The 22521-nt window shown below is 39.0% G+C and overlaps 3 protein-coding genes, 2 long non-coding RNA genes and 1 pseudogene across 8 annotated transcripts; 4 read left to right on the forward strand and 2 right to left on the reverse strand.

Annotated features, from left to right (window-relative positions):
- Positions 1-673: 673 nt before the first annotated feature.
- Positions 674-3905, forward strand: LOC131308615 (3-hydroxyacyl-[acyl-carrier-protein] dehydratase FERN, mitochondrial-like). Of its 2 annotated transcripts, XM_058338783.1 has the most exons (5): positions 674-873; positions 1956-2327; positions 3178-3293; positions 3385-3514; positions 3597-3905. In XM_058338783.1, exons 2-4 carry the CDS (start codon positions 2049-2051, stop codon positions 3497-3499), a joined length of 510 nt encoding a protein of 169 aa, XP_058194766.1. In that variant the 5' UTR covers positions 674-873; positions 1956-2048; the 3' UTR covers positions 3500-3514; positions 3597-3905. The 2 variants fall into 2 exon arrangements, with proteins under 2 accessions (XP_058194766.1, XP_058200690.1); XM_058344707.1 differs by lacking the exons at positions 674-873; positions 3597-3905 and adding an exon at positions 940-1584 and having other exon boundaries at positions 3385-3581.
- On the reverse strand, positions 2138-15623 carry LOC131318609 (uncharacterized). Its single transcript, XR_009197828.1, has 2 exons — positions 15502-15623; positions 2138-2642 (listed from the first exon to the last, which is right to left on the reverse strand). It is a non-coding gene; the product is annotated as an uncharacterized LOC131318609 (long non-coding RNA).
- Positions 6282-10980, forward strand: LOC131317825 (L-ascorbate peroxidase, cytosolic-like; annotated as a pseudogene).
- Positions 13673-16744, forward strand: LOC131316100 (3-hydroxyacyl-[acyl-carrier-protein] dehydratase FERN, mitochondrial-like). 3 transcript variants are annotated; one of them, XM_058345704.1, is made up of 5 exons: positions 13673-13752; positions 14851-15222; positions 16042-16157; positions 16249-16375; positions 16455-16744. In XM_058345704.1, exons 2-4 carry the CDS (start codon positions 14944-14946, stop codon positions 16358-16360), a joined length of 507 nt encoding a protein of 168 aa, XP_058201687.1. In that variant the 5' UTR covers positions 13673-13752; positions 14851-14943; the 3' UTR covers positions 16361-16375; positions 16455-16744. The 3 variants fall into 3 exon arrangements, with proteins under 3 accessions (XP_058201687.1, XP_058202891.1, XP_058202363.1); XM_058346380.1 differs by lacking the exon at positions 13673-13752 and adding an exon at positions 13809-14053; XM_058346908.1 differs by lacking the exon at positions 13673-13752 and having other exon boundaries at positions 13805-15222; positions 16249-16376; positions 16432-16744.
- Positions 16745-17166: 422 nt separating this feature from the next.
- Positions 17167-17905, forward strand: LOC131319908 (uncharacterized). The gene is made up of 2 exons (XR_009198132.1): positions 17167-17324; positions 17355-17905. It is a non-coding gene; the product is annotated as an uncharacterized LOC131319908 (long non-coding RNA).
- Positions 17407-22521, reverse strand: LOC131319116 (ruBisCO large subunit-binding protein subunit alpha). The gene is made up of 8 exons (XM_058349604.1): positions 22262-22521; positions 21970-22168; positions 20440-20561; positions 20135-20342; positions 19908-20053; positions 19442-19748; positions 18539-18990; positions 17407-17903 (listed from the first exon to the last, which is right to left on the reverse strand). Exons 1-8 carry the CDS (start codon positions 22313-22315, stop codon positions 17616-17618), a joined length of 1776 nt encoding a protein of 591 aa, XP_058205587.1. The 5' UTR covers positions 22316-22521; the 3' UTR covers positions 17407-17615.

The following is a 22521-nucleotide window of genomic DNA, read 5'->3' on the forward strand; positions in this document are numbered from 1 at the left end:
AACTGATTTTTTGCAAGAGCCCTAAAAAAAATATTTTGCATTTAATGAACTGTTCGAATATTTTGTGTGAGACCCATAATGGCCTCATATCGGGATCTGTGTACAACTTGTGTGCAAAAATATGTGTGTAGCAGTGTTGTTGCCAATGCCCCAAGGGCACTGAATAATTTTACTCCTCGTTGTGAAATCTAATCTATGCTCGGAGTCGGGGCGGCTTAAACGAAAGAGACCATAAGGAGCTTCGGATCGGGACCAAACAGTGTAATGGGCCTTACTATCCAGCCCAACACTGCCTCGGTCCAAAATCCCAAAACCTGAAATTGGCCCGCTAAAGCTCGCGAACTACGGAACAAGTTCAAGTCAAGCCAAGGTCTGCTCTGCTTGTTAAGTTTTTACTGAGTTCGAGCTTGAATTCGTTAAAAATTTAATAAACAAGCTTGAACACTACAAACCTCCGCTCGAATTGACTCCTTTGTAGCCCTACTCAAAATAAGAAAAGATAACAAATGGCAATCTGAGAAGTTTTTCAGTGCCGAGTGGGCACGGCTACGTGGTGCCAAGCACCATCTCGACCGTCCAAATGTGTTTTGAACGGCTCATGGTGTGTTTGGGTAATTTTTTAGTTTAAAATTACTAAAACACCCCATTAAGCCAAAAAAATCTATACTGTCCAAAACACGTTTGGAATGTCAAGATGGGAACTCGACAGCAGGTGGCCCGTGCCTACCGGCACTGAAAATTTTCTCAATCTGAAGTGATTACGGAGAAAACTGATTTACACACTTACAGACAATCTCTCATTGTCGTATTCTTCTCCTCGCACTCGGAACAATCTCTTTTGTTGCTTGCCCCTATCTCACCCTGTTCTCTACGGTATTCATCTGAGGTCTCTCTCTCTCTCTCCTTTTCAGCAACTTCTACTATAGGGATGGTCTGGAATGCTCCAATGCCTCCAACTCTCACGACTTCTCTTAGCGCAATTTACATTGATATTCTCTGTGTGTGTGTCTTCAGTGTGTATAGATATGAATGGTAGCCTAGGTACCCAAATGGAGTTGCTTGCAAATCTTGTTTAACATTTTTTTCTCTTGTAAGATTCGATCAGACAGAATATAAACGACTAACGGCTTAATTGTGAGCTAATTGAACTAGGTTTGTCCATTGATCTCTCTGTGTCTGTTTTGGGGAGTTGGAACGATTCGTATGATACCTGTTCGACAAAATGCTTAGAAGAGATGTAGCATTATGCAACGGAAAGCAAAACATTTAATTTTTTCTGAAGATAATGATTTGACGGGTTATGCCAGCGAATTAGTCGCTCGTTAGTTTATTTATACATATTATGAATCACAATGCTCGCGATTACTTGTTGCAGCTTTTGAACGTCCCTCACACAAGTTTTGAATTCAGATGACTGTACGCACATTGCACAACCCGTTTACATCAGTGGCCACCCTTTTCGGGTTTCCGTAATACGAGAAGAACTTGTTCCTCGTTGATAATGCAATAAGCCCTTTCCTTGGTATGAAGCGGTTCACCCTGCTAGTAGGCATGCCACGAGTGCGCATACTCCATTCTAGCTAGGTATTCTGGAGCATATATAAAGAGCATGCTTCAAAATGGTTGAGATTAATATCAACTGCTAATCCTCAAAATCACCGCCAATGGGATACTCACCTATGAACATTGGTGCTCAAATTGCCACTATATTGTTCCCTTCATGGGTATAGTACTAGATTATCTCATAATCAAAGCCTACCTTTTTGTTGTATAAAAGTTTTTCTTGATCCAATTTTTTGGTGAATTGGAAGCTTGACATTTCCCACGTTATGTGGTTCTATTCCGACCTGAACTGCTTCTGCCATAGCTTATATTTAGAATGTCATTTTCCTTCTTTGGATGCTGTGTAATATGGAGCTTCTGACGATGCTTACATCATGTCTTTAATCTGTCAGAATCTCGAAGGAAGATGCAAAAACCTTAGGTGGTGTAAAAATTGACATCTGTGCTGAAAACAACTTGGTTTAGCTTCATTTCAATCTGAGACCATGTTATCTCATAGAATCCTCCAGAAGATGCTTACAACGCGTCTTGTTTCAAGCTTTAGCCCCTCCTTCGGGTTCTCTTCACTTTCAGCATGTGGAGACAAATTAAAGCAAGAAAGGGTTTTTTCAAGTTCAGACGTTCTTGAATATTCGAAGGTGAGCCTTGACTCAAATCCTCTGCATTTTGATCTTGAGTGTGCCCAGAAAGCAGGGTTTGAAGATCGACTAGTTCCGGGGATGCTTGTTGCTTCCTTGTTCCCAAGGATTATTGCTTCACATTTTGTAAGTTCTTCCTTCCCTTTCATGATTTGTTTCTCGTGTAGGAAGCAGTATGCTAGTTGATAAATTGTTATGGTTCCTTATAAATATACTCCAAAAGAAGGAAATAAAGAACCTATTGATGCTACTATCATTCATGGTTGAAATTGAATTATGTTCCTTGACTGTTTGAAGTTTCAAAGGAATGTTAGTTGTTACAGTCTTCCAAATAGAGGATGGATATTCAGTGCAAAGAAACAGTTAGATTGAAAGGTGTAATATATCTTCTTATAAAAATTCTGTGCACATTGTGATGCTATACATATGGGTAGCACATCACTGATATTTTCAATTTGTGCGGAAGAAAAACCGGAAAAAAGAGAGAAAACAAAAAGATGTTGTCCCTTCGAAGGAGTTGATTCTTTATGCTTATGCTTTTGTGTGAATCTAATCAGAATCGACCATCCTATCTACCTCATCTCTAGGAACTGATTTTCTATTGCAATACTAGTTCCATGTTTCCCAGATAGTAAATATGAATTCTGAGTATGATCAGCATTAAACATATTTCTAGCAGGATTAGTAGTAAAGTATTTATAGTTTCAAATGGACTCACTAAAAGTCGTGTTTTATTTCTTTGGTGGGGAAATTAAGTTGAGGTGTCTTTTATCATGGGACTTGTGAAATCAAAAGCCCTAATAATACAAGAAGAAGAAAGATCATAATGAGGATGTTTTAGTATGGGATTTCCCATCACTTGTCTTCTCCCTAGAGTCCTATAATGGAGCTTAGATCTGTTATTTATCTGTTTTGACTCCATGGATATGGGACATTTGCCACTGGTCTATCTAGTTTATGATTGGGCACTATGTAGCCTGGAGCCGTGTATGTTTCGCAAAGCTTGCATTTCAAATTGCCAGTATATATTGGTGAAGAGATCATCGGTGAAGTACAAGCAACTAATATAAGGGCAATGAAGAACAAGTACCTGTAAGTTATATGAAGCAGATAATTCCCAAGTTTTTTAAATGACTGGCACCAAATGACCTTTGACAAGTAGTTACTTGTTTTTGTAAAACAGGGCAAAATTCAAAACGAAGTGCTTCAAACACGGCGACCATCTGGTAATTGATGGCGAGGCTACAGCTATTTTATCAACTCTAGCCATGGAGCAAGGGAAATCTATTACTATCTGATTTCAGCCATATTGGGTATGACTTTCCTGTCTTCTTCTTTTTGTTAGAGCCGACGATCGAGTTCTGTCCGTGCTTATCCATTCTATTTTCCTATTAGGTAATGAAGTTGCTGGAGCAAACTAAACAGCTACAAGTAGCAATATGAATGCTGGAGAATCTGGTTCAACTGTTTCTTTTTAATGTGAACTCTTTCCAATTAGAATCACTGCTAAAGAGGTACGGAGTAGATGTTACCGAACAGATAAGAAAGTTATGTAGTTGTTTTGTCGAAAAATTCTTGGCTCTGGGACGTGAAGCTGGGAGCAGTCGTCGCAAGCCTTTATGAAATATTTTCTTTTTCTGTTTTAAAGCAGATTCTGCCTTTTTTGGAGAAATTTACCTTGATTGAAGATTGTTTCGTTGCTTATTTCGTGGAATATTTCTGGTGGTTAAAACTTAATTCCATATGGTTTGGCAATAAGGTGGACATGAGATTTAGACTCTTGAGCTCAGGTTCCATAAGGCTCATGTCCATCACCGGATTACTTACTAGTTGCTACTATATCCTTGATGGCTTGCAACTGCAGATTTGTCGGGTTTGATATCACACTTTGCTAGAGCCAACCTAGGCAGGTTTGTCGGGTTTGATATCACACTTTGCTAGAGCCAACCTAGGCAGGTCTGATAAAAAAACCAAACTAATTCAGTTCAAACTCGTATTTGCTCGTTTAAAGCTCATCTCAGATGGTCCTCAGGCAAACAAACCAAACCAAACTTTAAATTTTCAATGGTCTTCTAGTGTTGTATCATGGTATTTTTCACACGACACCACACCAGCAAAAGCACATTTGGCACAATTCAATCTTTATCTAGAAGCCATTTAATCCAAGTGACATTTTCGAGGAAAAGAGCAAAAAATTGAAATCCAGAAAACTTTAGGGTAAGATACCGCAGTTCAAAATACTCCACAGACTAGTTTCATAGTAGATTCCAAGAGCACATGGAGATTTCAGATGGATTTCAGTTCTATTCAAGATTCAGGGTGGAAGTGGCAGACTTTTTGATTTTGTATGGAAACAGAAGTAATTATTGCATTCCCTCTCCTACAAAATTACACAAAGCCAACTGAAAATTCCCATGGCAACAAAAGATCCGTACAAAAAAGATCTATGAATCCAGTCCGATCAAGCGGCGTTTTCACTTTATACAAAAAAGGGTATAAGAGTGATGGCCTGCTCCAAGCTCTGTAAAACCCGAACCCGAAGTTGAATTTACTTGTACGAGATGTCGAAGGCAAAAAATTACAATCTTGTACGAAACTGGCTCTTCTTCGTATATTTCTTCGTATATTATTGTTGGGGTGGCCGGTTGATCTTGGGAAGTAAGCCTGGGGAGTTGGTTATTGAGGAGACACGACTTGAAGAAGAAGAGAAAAAAGCAGAGGAAGAGGATGATGCAGCTGTTGCTGTTTTCCTACAGAAACAAGCTGATTTGCGGAACCTAATGGTTAGAAAGAAGATTCAGTCGAGTCTTGATGTCTTGACCTGGTGGAATTGGACTACGGGGACGAGCAATGTTTTCAAATGGGGATATATATCATGTATCATTTTTTCACTTGTATAGTTTGTATCGATATACGTATCGATACGTTTGTTGGAAGAGTAGGAATTTCTATCGTGTAGTTGAACAATATTTTTGGAAGAGGGAGCATACTAAAGACAATAGTGGGAAGGAGAGTATTTGTATTGCACTTGAACTCAAACTTTTTTTTGGTTTGGTACAAAATGGGTTCTCTAGAATTACACGAGACTAATTCTCACAAAAAAAAAAACTCTAGATGTATCACAAGGATATTCTAGAGCTTCTGGAGCTAGATATTTATGAGTTTCTAAAAATTAGATATTTATATCTTTTTCGATAATATCTATCATATATGGGTTTTGTCAATTGAAGTTTTGTCAAAATACTAAATTTAGTTTATGTTTCAACAACGTTAATCATAAGTAAAATATAATTAAAAAGTAGATACACATAAAAACACCAACAAACTATGCTTGCATTTAAAAAAATTTAAGATGCAAAATTTCAAGTCTCTCAACTGGGCCTATTACATTAATGATTTATGTTCTCTTTGTTAAGAAAAGAAAAGTAAGACAAAATACAATTGAAGTATGGTTCTTTCTTTTATACAAAACTTACATTGAGGTTGAATTTATATCTATGAGTTTGAAAGATGCCATAATTAGATCAAATGGCTTAGATTAATGCATTTGAGGTTCCGCTTCTTGTAATAAGGTCCGACTTTTTTCGAATAAGTAATCGTAGGATACGTACAGAATTAGGTTATGCGTATAAATGGTAGGATATGCGGTCATATTGTAGGATTTTTATACAAAAGGATACATGATAGGATACGTATCGTGTATCCCAAGTTTTTAACAACTATGGGGACGAGTCGAACGACCCAGACGACGACAATGGATCACAGGTACTGATTTTTCTAAACTAAGGCTTTTTTCTTGATTTGGAATTGGATAGGTAAAAATGGTTCTTTTTCTGGGGCTTTATCTTGGAAAATGAAATCAAACAATTGTATCTTGTTTGATAAAAAATGAGTTATATAAAAATAACGAATTAAGGTAGGGGTAAAGACTAAAGAGAGACGCACCATTGGGAAACCCTATTTGAGTGAGAAGAAGATGACCGAACCAGATAGATGCTCCTCCCTTGATAATTGGAGTCAATTGTAATCTTAATTCTTTGATGACATTCATGTTCTTGTATATTTTATGCTTTTCAGTCTACTGGGCAATATGTCATGGATGGACTCAAGTGCAACGATCAAATGGTCATAGACTATCAGCAGCAACCTTCATGCCTGTGAGTTAATCTAATGCATACTCATCTATTACAGCTTTGAATCGCGTTTATGATTGTTGTGCATGTGGATATGCTTGTTTCATGCAAGCGAAAAACATTGTGAAGGAAACCAGTATTGTGAATGTTAAGTTGTAAAGGGGAACAGTTCTTTTGAATAGTTAGTGAAATGTTTTGGAAGCATGAGTTCTTAGTATCTTGTATCTAAAGTCGCTTTAGAGGATTGAGCTCCATCACCATGTTTTGCATGACCTTCTCTTTCTTTTTCTGATAAGCGTTTTACGTGACCATGGCACAATCTTTATTGAAATAACTGCCCTTGGCTGTTGAGAACTCTCCTGTCTTGGGTAAGTCACTAATAGTGTTAATAGCTTTAGATTGAGGTTGTTTACTACATTGACATATGAAGTTATTCTTTTTTGATCGGCTGTCAAGATCGGCTACTTCTTCGTTTATGCTCCAATTGGAGTCAGGTATGGGATGAAAATACAAATGGTTTAATGTATCGCCAAGGAGACGAATTTCTTTTTCTGCTATTGTTTGATCGAGAGTGAATTAAGGCAGAAGGAACGTAGCTTTACCATTATGTGATGTTTGCGACATTACATCAATAGGAGTAAACATGTGAGCGACATATTACTTAGGGGTCAAGCTCACCTCAACCATGAGAGAAAAATGTGTTTCATGCAAACAGAGGCTATACATACGTTAGGATTGGGGGAGTCACGCAACAATGAGACGATTGAGAGAGAATCCCCTATTCTCAAGCAAGAGTTAAAAACAAAACAAAACTCTTGGAGGAGGAGGAGCACCTTGACCCGGCTCACTGTATTCCGCCCCTCACACCTCTTTGGTTCTCTCTCTACAGCCTCACCACAGATCACAACACTCCAGATTTCTGCGACACTCTTGCATGCCCCAGATGGCTCTCACCTTTGGCTATTTATAGGCCTCGATGCACCTTCTACACCCTTCAACAATTTACGAAGAGTGGGTGGTGGTTGGGAGTTTGGCATCAGACAAGGCGGGTGGAAGTTGGGAATTTGATCCTAAAAACTACAACATAGGTGTCTGATTTTTTAAAATGTGTTCTGTATGTGCGGCTATTTACTTGTGATTCCATTCACTTGGACTAGATTATCAGTGGAGCTGATTGTATGTAGCTGACTTGATTCAGTTAAAGTTTGTAGAAGAATCAAGAAACTTTTATGTCGAATAGAGATTAGGTTCAAGCTGATTGTTGCTCATTTGATATGAAATTCTTGTTGAATTTGTGTGAAACTGTTACAGGACATTAGCTATGGGAAAGTGCTACCCGACTGTGAGTGAGGAGTACAAGAAGGCTGTACAGAAAGCCAAACGGGAAGCTCAGAGGCTTCATTGCTGAGAAGAAATGTGCTCCACTTATGCTCCATCTCGCGTATGTTACTTCATTGTCTTTCTATACCAAGTTATCTATCCATTATCAGTAGATCTTCTGTTGAATGATGATTCACGTAGATTTGTGTAGTCATACAGTCTTTTTTTAAGCAGATGGCACTCTGCTGGTACTCACGATGTGAGTACTATGACCGGAGGTCCGTTCGAGACAATGAGGCACAAGGCTGAGCAAGGTCACGGTGCCAACAACGGCCTAGAGATTGCCGTCAGGCTGCTGGAGCCCATTAAGTATCAGTTCTTGATCCTCACCTATGCTGACTTCTATCAGGTCTTTCTTTTAATTTCAGTAACAAGAAACATATCTCTACACAGACATCTCCATTTTCTGTGAATTTCTTGTTATAAATGCATTTTTTTATGTGGATTGTCTTATGGCCCTTGAATGCAGTTGGCTGGAGTTGTTGCTGTTGAGGTTACCGGAGGGCCTGAAGTTCCATGCCATCCGGGGAGACCATTGCATAAAAATATCACTATCTTATGTTTTCTAGAGTTATATGTTAAAGGTTAATGATTGCTGAGCGTTTATTGAGAATGAACTGATAGATTCTGTGTTTAGAATTGGTTTGGTACACAAAGTGCTTTCTTAGTTACGCATAGATGACAGTTTGAACGGTTAACTAGGACTAACTTATATATAATGTTTATTGAGACATGATTCTGTCAACACTGTAAATATTGGAAGTTTTATTTCATTGTTTTGCGTTCAGTAGACAATGCCTACTGTTGGTACATCTGCATGGGCACATATACTTTCAGCCTTTGTTATGCTTTTGATCTGATTGATTCATCTGCATTGAGGTTTGTGCCTGTTGAGGAGGAGACAATGCCTTAGGTTTCTGGTCATAGCCTTGGTATCCATTGGTTCTGATGTGTAGCAGCTATCGTGCTTCTTACTGCTGTAATGCTGCGATGGGTGTTTGTCTGTAATTCTGCGATGGGTGTTTGTAGAAATCAAGGCAAGGGGTTATCTGCTACAAACAGTTAAAAACAAACTATATCTTGCTGAATCATGCAATTTCAAAGTGGATTGGTTGGGAATACTCTTTAGTTTGGTGGTATTGTCTTAATATTGAAATTGCCCATGGTTGAATGAAAGTTGGAATGTTGAGTTATTGGTTAAGTAACAACATCCTTCATGCTCTGCGCAGGAGTGGATGATCTAGATGATTTGGGGAAAATGTAATTAGTTTGAGAAGCATAATACAGTTTTTTTTTTTGTGAACTGAAGCATAATACAGTTGCTTGAGTGAATTGTGTCTCTGTTCTTCACCCATATGTCAATGCTTGTACAGTCGTTTGCAAAGACAAAAAACACCAACACCAATGACGTAAATGAGTGAAGTGGTTTTGCCAGGGATATTGTTTGGTGATTTTTTTAATTCAATTAATGCTATCTCTTCTGCTGGTTTGATCCTGAGGTGATGCCGTTAATCTCTTACTTGTTTTTCTTGATATAAACTGGCATGGAAATGAAGAGAGAAAGAGAATGTTACCAATTAGTGTTTTGTTAGCATTGGCTGCCATGGAACTTAGCTGTAGGGCCGTAGGCATGTATATGTTCATTGGTGCACACGCAAATGCATTTTTGTGTTACTGTCATTTCTTTTGGTTGTTTTGCATTGGTCTTCTTGTTCTTGGGTTTTAACTTTTCTCCTTTAGTTTGTTGAGTTATTGGTTTTTTTCTTTTCGTCTGGTTTTTAGCCTCATGAATGAGTCTTGATGTGAATTTTTTGTTCATTCAGGACAAGCCTGAGCCACCAGCTGAAGGTCGCCTTCCTGATGCAACCAAAGGTTAGTAGTTATTTGGCAACATTGTTCTAATTACACTAGCGGGATCTGGGGCACTATTTTTGTTGATGTGGAGGATAAATAGCATACGAACTCATAATTTTTTACCATGAACACCAACAATAATTTCTTAATTACCCAATAAAAGATTTTATTCACGATTAACTTGTCTGCTCAACTGCAGGAACTGGCCATTTGAGGGATGTGTTTGTCAAGCAAATGGGCCTTTCTGACCAGGACATTGTTGCTCTCTCTGGTGGCCATACCCTGGTCTGTACTAGATTCTGTTTCCTTTTACTCCTCTGACACTTCACTATGTGCTTATTGTCTGTTCTGTTATACTTTTTGGTACATGGTAGTAATTAGTGATAATGTTGTGTTCTGGTCATAATTCTTCAGGGAAGGTGCCACAAGGAACGTTCTGGATTTGAGGGACCATGGACTGCCAATCCACTCATCTTCGATAACTCCTAGTTCATGTATGTTTTGGGCTGCCATTGTTCCATTGTCATTAACTGTTGCATTTCTAGCTGTTCGTTTGGGCAATCATTCACGTGTGGTTTTCTGTTTTAGTTATTGGTAGGAGTAAGGAGGGGGAGTTAAAACACTTAAAACCGTTGGTTTTAATTGTTGGGTTCTTTCATTTGAGGAGGGAACTCCTTACTGGAGAGAAAGAAGGGCTTCTTCAGCTGCCAACTGACAAGGCTCTCCTCTCCGATCCTTCCTTCCGCCCTCTTGTTGACAAATATGCCGCGGTTCGTATATTCATCACCAGTAAACTTAGTTTTTCACCTTTGACTTTAATGCGTCTAACTGTAGGCATATCGTGCTAGATTTGATTAGCGAAACTGTTTTAGTTGCGTATAGTGATGACTCCATTTTCTTTTCAGGATGAGGATTCTTTCTTTGCAGATTATGCCAAAGCTCACATGAAGCTTTCTGAGCTGGGGTGACTATAATTTCTTGTAGCTGTTTTCAAACCTCATGCCATTGTCACTTCAGGTTGGCCTTATGGACTGTTTGCCCTGTTTTTGACAGGTTTGCTGAAGCTTGAACTGTTGAACTGAAGGATCTTGGTTGGTGGCCTCGTCTGGCCTTGTCTTCTGCACATCATTTTGCTTTTGATTCTCAATGAAGAAACTTGGTTCTTGGGCAGTTGATTCCTGGTAGATTTGTAATGTTTTGCTTATCCGCACGACGGATTGAGAAACCACCCCAGAAGAGCACCTTGAGGTTTGCCCAATGTGCTTTCACTCCAGGTGAACTAAGTGCCTGTTGACCAAGACAGTTCAGTGTTGTTAACTCAAGGCATATTCTTTTGCATTCCATTGGAGATGCTGTAAAGTTGATTCTTGAAAATGATAAGTTGTGGAAATCTAGTTTTCTGGTTCACGACAGTTGTATGTTTCAACTTCGGCTGGCCTGTGATGGCCCAAGTGCGCAATGTCACCTATACAGCAAATAAGGTACCCATGTTCTTTTTTTTGAAAGGCGAAGAAGAGATGATTGATAGGTACCCAGGTTTTCATAGCCCGGTGGTTAACATCCACTCCTACAGAGTTGGGTGCAGGAGGTTGTAGGTTTGAGACATGCGGCCGACATACCCTCGTGTCTTGTAACCCCCTGTTGTCACGGTTGTGATCCCCCTATTTTCGTTAGGGTGTTTTACGGTCACGACTAGTGAACATACCTTCAGTTCCTTGTAACCTTGCTGGAACTGCTCTGACCCGCCAATTCTTGGTAGTGTAATAGGAATCTTAGAGTGATTGGTTTTTTGGGGTGCTCGTTTTGGCCAACCATAGAAAATCGTGTTCAGGAAATTGCAAGATTGAGGCACTGTTGGCACTTTTGTGACCCGTTAGCTCTCGGTAGAGCGGTAGAAATCTATGAGTGATTGATTCTTTAGGGAGCTTGCTCTGGGTTTGAAATTTAGGGTCACAATCAAAATAGGTTAATAAAGTCCGTTATTCCCTTTTCCAACCCTTTCGGCAAGCAAAAATAAAAAAAACAAGACGTTACCCGGGTTTTCTTTAAGGAAGATAGCCATGTCCTTTAAAAAGGTTACTTTTCAAAATTATATCAGGCAACTCAATTCCACCGAAAGATGGAGGGTGTTATTCGTTTATAGGAGTTTTTATATCAGAAGCGAGCATTTTCTTTTCTTTTATCTGAGGAAGAAAATTTCATTAAGTGAAAATTTTGATTACAAAAAATGTCGTTAAGAGAAATGAATTATTGGTTGGGGCACAAGAAAACCCGCAATCACGAAAGAGAAATTCCACTCCATTTTTTTCTTGGCAGGGGAAAAGAAAAAAGTTTATGTTGACAGGCTAAAAAATAAACACAGTTGGGTTTCAACTGGGCCTTTCAAGGCCCATTTCGTTCAGCCCGCCTATTTCAACCTAGTCCACTCTGCCTTTCATATACAGATCCAACCAAGATACACTGGGTCTTGGGTGTACACTGTAACCCACCCAACTCACTCAGCCAACTTAACTTCTTTCTTTTTTTTGATCCTCAAAAACTGCCCACAGGGCCTCAGCCAACTTAACTGAACGCTTAATTTGATACCACCAGGGCAACACACCAAAGATCCCAATAAATTAGTGCAAAAGATTTAGCTCGGCTTTGTAGGAGATGTATATGTAGGCCCCATTCTTCTTTTTAACTTTTTCCTAGTCTTTTTTTCAGTTATTTTTTTAATAATTTTTTTGTTTTACCTCTTTGTCATAATTTTTTAAATTAATCATTTGTCTCGGCAAAAGAAACCATAAAATAAAGAAATGTGAGATTGAAACTGAAAAAAACTTCATGTAATAAGAGTTTTGTGTGTGGGTGGGTGGGTGGGTGGGGGGAGCGCCGAAGAATAGAAAAAAGGGATTTGCAACTTATGTGGCCTAATCATTTAGGAAAAAGATACAACCCACGTGTTCTCTCAAACTCTATCAATTGAGGTGTCTGGGTCCCACCACTACGTGTGGGACCCACACACTCAATACGAAAATTTGTAAGAGTGTGCATGCTCAATAATTTAGCCCATTAATATAATTTGAAATACTTCATGCTTTTGCAAATTCTACCGCTTGAATATACTTAGAGAGTTGACCTAAGCACTCTCGTTTTTTACAACTATCTTCAACCGACGCTTCAAATCTTACATAGATGCCACTGGGTAAAATATTGGCCTGGTCTTTTGCCTCAACCAAGATATCAAACTCACTTCAAATCCAAATCCAATGTAGATTTGAAGTCCCATGGATTAGCTTCAAAATTGAAGCCAAAAAGAATAGATGTCAAATAATTTTCGAAACAAATGGGAATTTGACATGCATTTTCGGTTGGGGAGTGAATTCTTTGGCTTCAAATTTGGGAATTTCAAATTGCAACATTAGCCTTCAAATTACTCTTTTAAGTTAATTAATATAAAAGGCAATTTACCGAAATAGATACATCAACATAAATCCACACAAATCGCGTGTGCCCGACCTCTAATTTAATCTATATTTGATTGTTGTGGATTTTATCCTATTTTGTTCCACATACTCTATCTAATTAGAGACATGTGTAGGTATATGTGAATCTAACTCCAGTAACAGAATGAATCGAAAAATCCTTCCTAGTGAAGTTAGTTATCTCACCCTCATTCCATAGTGGAGGCAGAGGTTCGAGCCCCAACCCCACGGGAGGCCAATTTGAGATTTAGGGCTATAAACGGTTTCTGAACCTTATGTTAACTAACATATTAACATTCCGCTAACTTCGCTGATGTATACGATATTGGGGAAAAAAATAAATTGAATCCTAACAGCTAACTAGTGTTTGTACATAGTAGCAAACAATTTTTTTGAGGCTTTCTTGGAAAATAAGAAACCCAATTCTAAAAAGATGACAAATGGCAATCAGACGTGATAATGGAGAAAACTGATGTTACACTACGACAACCATTTGGGGAAAACTTACAAACTACTGTATAAACACCGCGCATGATGAAGTAAAAGAGGTAAAAGCATAAGAGAATAACGTATTCACGAAGTAGCCGTGAATAAGTAAGTTATGGACTGAGGTGCTCAATCTTAACCGTTGGATGAGCCGAATTAAAAACTCTCTCGTTGCTGCTTTTTCAGAACACTCTCTTTTGTTCCTTGCCCTGTCTCACCCTGTTCTCTACGGTAGACATCTGAGGCCTCTCTCTCTCTCTCTCTCTCTCTCTCTCTCTCTCTCTTCAGCAACTTCTACTATAGGGATGGTCTGGAGTGCTCCAATAGCCTCCAACTCTCACGACGTCACTTAGCAGAATTACATTGATGTTGTGTGTGTGTGTGTGTCTTCAGTGTGTATAAAATATGAATGGTAGCCTAGGTACCCAAATGGAATTGCTTGCAAATCTTGTTTAACATTTTTTTCTCATGTAAGATTGGATCAGACAAAATATAAATGAGTAACGGCTTAATTGTGAGCTAATTGAACTAGGTTTGTCCATTGATCTCTCCTGTTTCTGTTTTGGGGAGTTGGAACAATTCGTATGATACCTGTTCGACAAAATGCTTAGAAGAGATGTAGCATTATGCCGTGGAAACCAAAACCAAAACGTTAATTTTTTTTCTGAAGATAATGATTTGACGGGTTATGCCAACGAATCAGTCGCTCGTTAGTTTATTGATGATGATGATACATATTGTGAATCGCAATGCTCACAATTTCTTGTTGCAGCTTTTGAACGTCCCTCACACAAGTAGTTGAATTCAGATGCACATTGCACAAGCCGTTTGCGTCAGTTCCCACCCTTTTCGGGTTTCCGTAATACGAGAAGAACTTGTTTCTCATTGATAATGCGATAAGCCTTTTCCTTGGTATGAAGTGGTTCACCCTGCCATGAGCGCATACCTCATTCTTGCTAGGTATTCTGGAGCACATATAGAGAGTGCTTCAAAATGGTTGAGATTAATATCAACTGCTAATCCTCAAAATCACCGCCAATGGGATACTAACCTATGAACATTGGCGCTCAAATTGCCACTATATTGTTCTCTACATGCGTATAGTACTAGATTGTTTCATAATCAAAGCGTACCTTTTTGTTGTATAAAAGTGTTCCTTGATCCAATTTTTTGGTGAATCGGAAGCTCGACATTTCCCACGTTATGTGATTCTATTCCGACCTGAACTGCTTCTGTCATAGCTTATATTTAGAATGTAATTTTTCTTGTTTGGATGCTGTGTAGTATGGAGCTTCTGATGACGTTTACATCATGTCTTTAATCTGTCAGAATTTCAAAGGAAGATGTAAAAACCTTAGGTTGTGTAAAAATTGACATCTGTGCTGAAAACGACCTGGTTTAGCTTTATTTCAATCTCAGACCATGTTATCTCATAGAATCCTCCAGAAGATGCTTACAACGCGTCTTGTTTCAAGCTTTAGCCCCTCCTCCGGGTTCTCTTCACTTTCAGCATGTGGAGACAGATTAAAGCAAGAAAGGGTTTTTTCAAGTTCAGACGTTCTTGAATATTCGAAGGTGAGCCTTGACTCAAATCCTCTGCATTTTGATCTTGAGTGTGCCCAGAAAGCAGGATTTGAAGATCGACTAGTTCCGGGGATGCTCGTTGCTTCCTTGTTCCCAAGGATTATTGCGTCAAATTTTGTAAGTCTTCCTTCACTTTCATGATTTGTTTCTAGTTGATAAATTGTTATGGTTCCTTATAAATATACAAAAAACAGAAATAAAGCACCTATCAATGCTTACTATCATTCATGGTTGAATTATGTTCCTTGACTGTTAGAAGGTTCAAAGGAATGTTGGTTGTTACAGTCTTCCAAATAGAGGATGGATATTCTGTGCAAAGAAACAGTTAGACTGAATCACTGAAAGGTGTAATATTTCTTCTTTGTAACATTGTGACGCTATTCATATGGGTAGCACATCACTGATATTTTTTATTTGTCCAGAAGAAAAACCGGAAAAAAAAAGAGAGAGAAAAGACATAGTCCCTTCGAAGGAGTTGATTCTTTATGCTTATGCTTTGGTGTGAATCTAATCAGAATAGACAATCCTATCTACCTCATCTCTAGGAAATGATTTTCTATTGCAATACTAGGTCCATGTTTCCCAGATGGTAAATATGAATTTTGAGTACGATCAGCATTAAACATATTTCTAGCAGGATTACTAGTAAAGTATTAACAGTTTCCAATGGTCTCACTAAAAGTCTCATGTTTTATTTCTTTGGTGGGGAAATTAAGTTGAGGTGTCTTTTATGATGGGACTTGTGAAATCAAAAATCCTAATAGTACAAGAAGAAGAAAAATCATTATGAGGATGTTTTAATATGGGATTTTCCATCACTTGGCTTCTCCCAAGAGTCCTATAATGGAGTTTAGATATGTTGTTTATCTGTTTTGACTCCATGGATACGGGACGTTTGCCACTGGTCTATCTAGTTTATGATGGGGCACTATGTAGCCTGGAGCCGTGTATGTTTCGCAAAGCTTGCATTTCAAATTGCGAATATATATTGGTGAAGAGATCATCGGTGAAGTACAAGCAACTAATATAAGGGCAATGAAGAACAAGTACCTGTAAGTTATATGAAGCAGATAATTCCCAAGTTTTTAAGATTACTGGCACCAAATGACCTTTGACAAGTAGTTACTTGGTTTTGTAAAACAGTGCAAAATTCAAAACGAAGTGCTTCAAACACGGCGATCATCTGGTAATTGAAGGCGAGGCTACAGCTATTTTACCAACTCTAGCGATGGAGCAAGGGAAATCTATTATCTGATTTCAGCCATATTGGGTATGAATTTCCTGTCTTCTCTTTGTTAGAGCCGAGGATCGAGTTCTGTCCATGCTTATCCATTCTGCTTTCCTATTAGGTAACGAAGTTGCTGAAGCAAACTAAACAGCTACAAGTAGCAATATGAATGCTGGAGAATCTGGTTCAACTGTTTCTTTTTAATGTGGACTTTTTCCAATTCGAATCACTGCTAAAGAGGTCGATGTTACCGAACAGATAAGAAAGTTATGTAGTTGTTTTGTCGAAAAATTCCTGGCTCTGGGACGTGAAGCTGGGAGCAGTCGTCACAAGCCTTTATGAAATATTTTGTTTTTCTGTTTTAAAGCAGATTCTGCCTTTATTGGTGAAATTTACCTTTGATTGAAGATTGTTTCGTTGCTTATTTCATGGAATATTTCTGGTGGTTAAAACTTAATTCCATATGGTTTGGCAATAAGGTGGACATGAGATTCAGACTCTTGAGCTCAGGTTCCATAAGGCTCATGTCCATCACCGGATTACTTGTTAGTTGCTACTATATCCTTGATGGCTTGCAACTGCAGATTCGCCGGGTATGATATCACACTGCGGATTCACCTGGTTTGACATCACACGTTGCTGGAGCCAATCTAGGCAGGTCTGACAAAAAACCAAACTACTTGAGTTCAAACTCGTATTTGCTCGCTTAAAGCTTGCCTCAGATGGTCCTCAGGCGAACAAACAAACAAACCAAACTTAAAATTTTCAATAGTCTAGTGTGGTATCATGGTAATTTTCATGCGACACCACACCAGCAAAAGCACATTTGGCACAATTCAATCTTTATCTAGAAGCCATTTAATCCAAGTGACATTTTGGAGGAAAAGAGCAAAAAACTGAAATCCAGAAAACTTTAAGGTTAGATACCGCAATTCAAAAGACTCCACAGACTAGTTTCATAGTGGATTCCAAGTACATATGGAGTTTCATAGTGGATTCCAAGTACATATGGAGATTTCAGATGGATTTCAGTTCTATTCAGGATTCAGGGTGGAAGTAGCGGACTATTTGAATTTGTATGGGAATAGAAGTAATTATTGCATTCCCTCTCCAACAAAATTACACAAAGACAACTGAAAATTCCAATGGCCATAATAAATCCGTACAAAAAAAAGCTATGAATCCAGTTCGATCAAGCGTTTTCGCACCCTACAACTCCCCTAAATCCATAGTCACTCACAGTTTCTAACCACCTAACAAGAACCGGAAGATTCGGGTGCGATCACACAGTAAGGCCTTGCGGGGGAGCAGCCATTGGGGTCTTGGGCTTGGGCTTCTCCACGACGATGGCTTGAGTCGTAAGCACCATTCCTGCAACTGAAGCCGAATTCTGCAAAGCACATCTTGTCACCTTTGCTGGGTCGATAACTCCGGATTCCACCAGGTTCTCATATTTGTCTATCATTGCATTGTATCCCACCTCCCATTCACTAGCCTTTATCTTATCCACAACCACCTCACCTTCAACGCCAGCATTCTGAGCTATTAAAGCTGCGGGTGCAACCAGGGCCTACAAATTAAGAAACTGTCAGCACGGTTTGAACTCAAAAACACACTTTTTAAACTTATTGCTCGACAAAAGACATTCATACAGAAATACAGAAGAAAGCATCTCCCATGCTGTGTCGCTCACTATTTTGTGGATTTGTGAAGGAATTTACAAGGGAACAAAAATGATTGCCTAATAAACATACTTATGCGTCATATATATGGAAGGAAAACCTAGTAGCCAACGTATGAAATGAAAAGTACCAAGAAACAAAAACTAACTACTAGAGTTAGATCCTTCATCCGTTCCATTACTTCTATCCTTTCCCTAGGAATACTCCACTACAAATCTCTGATCCGAAAAGACACCAAAACGAAATAAAATACAATTAAACTTGTTTCTCTTTTATGGAAAAGGTTACAGACATGAGAAGAAAATGTGTTTTAGTCAAAAAGCAGATCCCTTTGGTTAAGTTACATAGTATGAAAAAAATAGTTCCCCTTGCTTGCATATATTCAACGGTGAACATAGTAATTTGATTCGAATTAGTAGCTGGACTAGGCAGACTACCAAAAATGTATACACAACCTTTAGCTAGATGTAAATATGCAGTAATTCAGTTTTCCAAGAACAAAAGACGATTGTGAATTTCTTACCTTCTGCACAATGTCAGCACCAAGCCTTTCATCCGCATCAACCAGTGTTTCCTTAATGGCAGGCACACAAGTTGAGAGATGAACTAATGCAGCGCCACCGCCAGGAACAATCCCTTCCTCTATAGCTGCAAAAGTTGCATTCTTGGCATCCTCAACACGCAGCTTACGGTCTTCAAGTTCAGTCTCCGTCGCAGCACCCACTTTAATGACAGCAACACCCCCTGATAATTTGGCAATTCTCTCAGCGAGTTTCTCCGTGTCATACACAGAATCTGTCTCCGACAACTCCTTTTTAATCTGTGAAATCCTAGCCTGTATCTCATCTTTCGATGCAGAATCCGCAATTATGGTAGTGGAGTCCTTTGAGATGGTCACTTTTCGTGCCAAACCAAGCTGCTCAACCGTGGTGTTCTCAATAAGCAAACCCAGGTCAGAAGCTTGGAACTCAGCTCCTGAGGATGAAGCGGTAATTTAATACATCACTTCACAAGAACGGGAAAAATGACCACTAATTTCTACCGACTAAGTCGACCATTGCAATAGAAATGAAAAACATATCCCTAAAGTAGCAAAAAAAAAAAAATCGGCTTTGTTCGTTTGGTAATTTTGGGTGTTTTAGTTTTGGTAATAGGTGGAGAGAGAAATAGGGTAATGATTGGAAAGAGAAGTAATGAGTGGAGAGAGATAGAGAGAGAAATAAGAATAATAATTAAAGAAATAAGGTAATGATTGGAAAGAAAAATAAGGTGGTAATAATTACTAAACAAAACTAAAACTTTTCTAAACTTAGAAACGAACAAGGCCTTCAAAATTTGAGGGGGAACTCATAGTGTATGCACTTGAAAACAGTGACAAAAGTACAAAACAAGTACTAACAAAAACAGTCGTATAGATTTTGTATACCTGTCACAATAGCAATATCTTGAAGAAGTGCCTTCCTCCTCTCACCAAAACCTGGTGCTTTGATGGCAGCGACATTCAGGATGCCTCTCAGCTTGTTCACGACAAGAGTCGCAAGAGCCTCACCAGTGATATCTTCGGCAATGATAAGCAAAGGGGCTCGCAATTGAGTTGTCTTCTCGAGCAAGGGAATTATATCCTTTATTGATGCGATCTTCTGATCTGTAACCAGTACTCTTGCATTTTCGAATTCAACAGTCAACTTCTCAGGATTGGTTACAAATTGCGGGGAGATGTAACCCCTGTCGATCTGTAAACCAAGTGAAAGCAAATATGAATTGAGTCAAGTAAGCAGACATCAGGACTAACAAATAATGAAAAGAGTAAGAAAACCTGAAGAATATGAAGGGGCCAAAGAGAAGAAAAACAGGTTTAAGACCAGTAAATCATGCTCCAAAAAAATACAGACCTCCATCCCTTCTTCCACATCAACAGTTGTCTCAAAAGAGGAGGATGACTCTATAGACAGAACACCATCAGGTCCAACCTTGTCAATTGCATCAGCAATCATGGTCCCGATAATCTCATCATTTCCAGCAGATATAGACGCAATGGCTGAAAGGTGATGTAAAACCTTATAAATAGGATAACAAGATACATAATGAAGAAAATTATTAATCATGCTAAGCACAATACCTTTAATGTCCTCGCGGCCTTTGACAGGCCTAGCTCTCTTCTCCAACTCAACAATCAACCCCTGAACAGTTTTATCAATCCCTTTCTTTATTGAAACTGGATTAGCACCAGAGGTTACATTTAGTAAGCCCAATTTAATAATTTCACGAGCAAGAACTGATGCAGTTGTAGTCCCATCGCCAGCGGAATCGTTGGTCTTGCTTGCAACCTTACCATGCAAAACATGTCAAATACAGAAAACCGGAAAAGGGATGTAAAAGTAAAGTAAGGGCAAGTGATATTTCAGGAGGATGACAACGACAAACCTCCCTAATTAGAGCAGCACCAGCGTTTTCCATCGCATCAGGTAGCTCAATGGCTCTAGCAATGGTCACCCCATCGTTAACTACTTTTGGGGTCCCAAATTCATCCAAGACTACATTCCTCCCTTCAAGAAGCAAAAGAAAATATTTAATCCATCAAGTTCTCCTCAATGTCCTCAGATTGATGTGACTAAAGCATCTTCACCAAGTTAATGCAGTAGCAGCTACGTGTGACTTGTATAAACAAGATCATGATGCTTGATACTAAATTCAAACGAGACCAAAAGATAACACTGTTCTGTAAAGTTGACCATTTAGAGTCTTAGACTACCATCTGATGAATAAAGATGATGCAACGCAATGCCCAAAAGAGTGGAGAAAAGGTAAGAGAGGGAGAATGAGAGGAAAGGAGGCACGGAGGAAGAGCCGGAAGGGCCCTTTGGCCGACAGGTCTCAAGAGAGCACCCACTATGAAAACATCCTATCCAATACATTGTTTAATTTATGCAGTTTCAAACCCCCCATGGTTGCAACAGTTAGAGGCTCTTTGGATTGTGAGAAAGGGAAATTAATTAAAAAAAAGCCATGCTTTTTCATCACAACTGAAATGATTTGGTAGAAACAAAATGGACCAATGAAGGTTCATCTTTTTGGTTTATTTCCGTCTTTTCTACAGTTTCACATCACTTTTAGTCACGCAAATAAGTGGAAAGATTATCATTTCTTTTCTCATTCTTTCTCACCATCCAAAATACAGCTAAATCTGATGCGAGAGCTTATTAAGATGGTCAAAGAGGACTAAAAATTGGGTCCAACCTTTTCATCAAATTAAAATGAGGGGGGAAATTTGACTATTCTTATAACACTATTTTGCCATTTTCTCTCCTCTATCCTCTTGAAAGGGAAAAATTTTAAACTCTCTTCATTTCCACAGTTTTTCACCAAAATGGTGGAAGAGGCTTTGTAGTATAAGCTTGGGAAAGACATATTGATGAGACGGCAAGAGACTGAAGCATTCAATTGGTTCATCAAAAATGGTTCAATGTGGCTTTGTGGCTAGTATGGAAACTTCTACGAATATGTGACCAAAAAACTTATCAAATGAAAGCTTTCAGCAGATTTTCAATTACATTTGATCAAAAGAAAGAGTTTGGCAGTGTATTGAAATATCTGGAGGGGTAAAGTAAAAAAATTCCATTTTCAATTAGTAAGCCAGAAACTGAAATACTCTCTCCAGCCCAATTTGTTTGTCCAATCTCAGGTTTTCATCTTATTAAGGAAACCAAATCTTATCCATTGATTTGAAAATTTACATGACCTAAACCATTGATTTTGAAATTGGACAGTCAATTTGGGACATGCATCCGTCAAGAGGGGGACAAACAAATCGGAACGGACAAACAAATCGGGACGGAGGGAGTACATACTAACGTGCTATAGCCGAACAAATCAAAAAAGCCCACTAAGAAATCGAAAAAATCATGTATCTCCACAATTGAAGCAGGAAAGAGGGGAGTCAAATGTTATATATACCCCTAGGGCCAAGGGTGAGGCCGACGGCATCAGCAAGCTTATCGATGCCGGCCTGGAGCGCCGCCCTCGAGGCCTGGTCGAATGCGATATCCTTAGCAGCAGCTCTAACCACCAACCTCGAAGACGACGACCTCCTGTTGTTGTAATTCACCCTCTGCCCCTGCCATTGGCTCACCACTCTCTTACCCCTCAAACTCCCCTGCACAATCAATCCACAAAACCAATCAATATATACATATATATATATACACACACACACACATACAGAGATACGTATAAATTAGGAGAGTACTTGTTTAGGAGAAGCGAGGACTGAGGCGGTGGAGATGGCATTTGCCGACGCCATTTTAGAAAGAGTAGAGAAGGTGTTTGAGTTTTGGGCGCTGTGGAGTGGATAAGGAAGAAGGTGAGCGGGGTGAAGAAGTGTGTTGTTTGGGGAGATTAGGGTTTTAGATGATTTTTAAGAGACGGAGAAGCTTCCAGAAGATTGTTCTAGTTTTTTTTTAGAGAGAGGGGGGGGGAGAGAGAACAAATGAGGGGGGAGAGAGAGAG

The sequence above is a fragment of the Rhododendron vialii genome, chromosome 1a (genome assembly GCF_030253575.1).
Source record: "Rhododendron vialii isolate Sample 1 chromosome 1a, ASM3025357v1".
Lineage (NCBI taxonomy): Eukaryota > Viridiplantae > Streptophyta > Magnoliopsida > Ericales > Ericaceae > Rhododendron > Rhododendron vialii.

Bases quoted from the DNA above. Each gene is read 5' to 3' on its own strand.
- LOC131316100 (XM_058345704.1), top strand. From the start codon at position 14,944: ATGTTATCTCATAGAATCCTCCAGAAGATGCTTACAACGCGTCTTGTT. The intron at 15,223-16,041 runs GTAAGTCTTCCT...GGCACTATGTAG, and splicing joins GGATTATTGCGTCAAATTTT to CCTGGAGCCGTGTATGTTTC. The intron at 16,158-16,248 runs GTAAGTTATATG...TTTGTAAAACAG, and splicing joins GCAATGAAGAACAAGTACCT to TGCAAAATTCAAAACGAAGT.
- LOC131308615 (XM_058338783.1), top strand. From the start codon at position 2,049: ATGTTATCTCATAGAATCCTCCAGAAGATGCTTACAACGCGTCTTGTT. The intron at 2,328-3,177 runs GTAAGTTCTTCC...GGCACTATGTAG, and splicing joins GGATTATTGCTTCACATTTT to CCTGGAGCCGTGTATGTTTC. The intron at 3,294-3,384 runs GTAAGTTATATG...TTTGTAAAACAG, and splicing joins GCAATGAAGAACAAGTACCT to GGCAAAATTCAAAACGAAGT.
- LOC131319116 (XM_058349604.1), bottom strand. From the start codon at position 22,315: ATGGCGTCGGCAAATGCCATCTCCACCGCCTCAGTCCTCGCTTCTCCT. The intron at 20,343-20,439 runs GTTTGTCGTTGT...TTGCATGGTAAG, and splicing joins GTGCTGCTCTAATTAGGGAG to GTTGCAAGCAAGACCAACGA. The intron at 20,054-20,134 runs GTATTGTGCTTA...ATCACCTTTCAG, and splicing joins AGGCCGCGAGGACATTAAAG to CCATTGCGTCTATATCTGCT.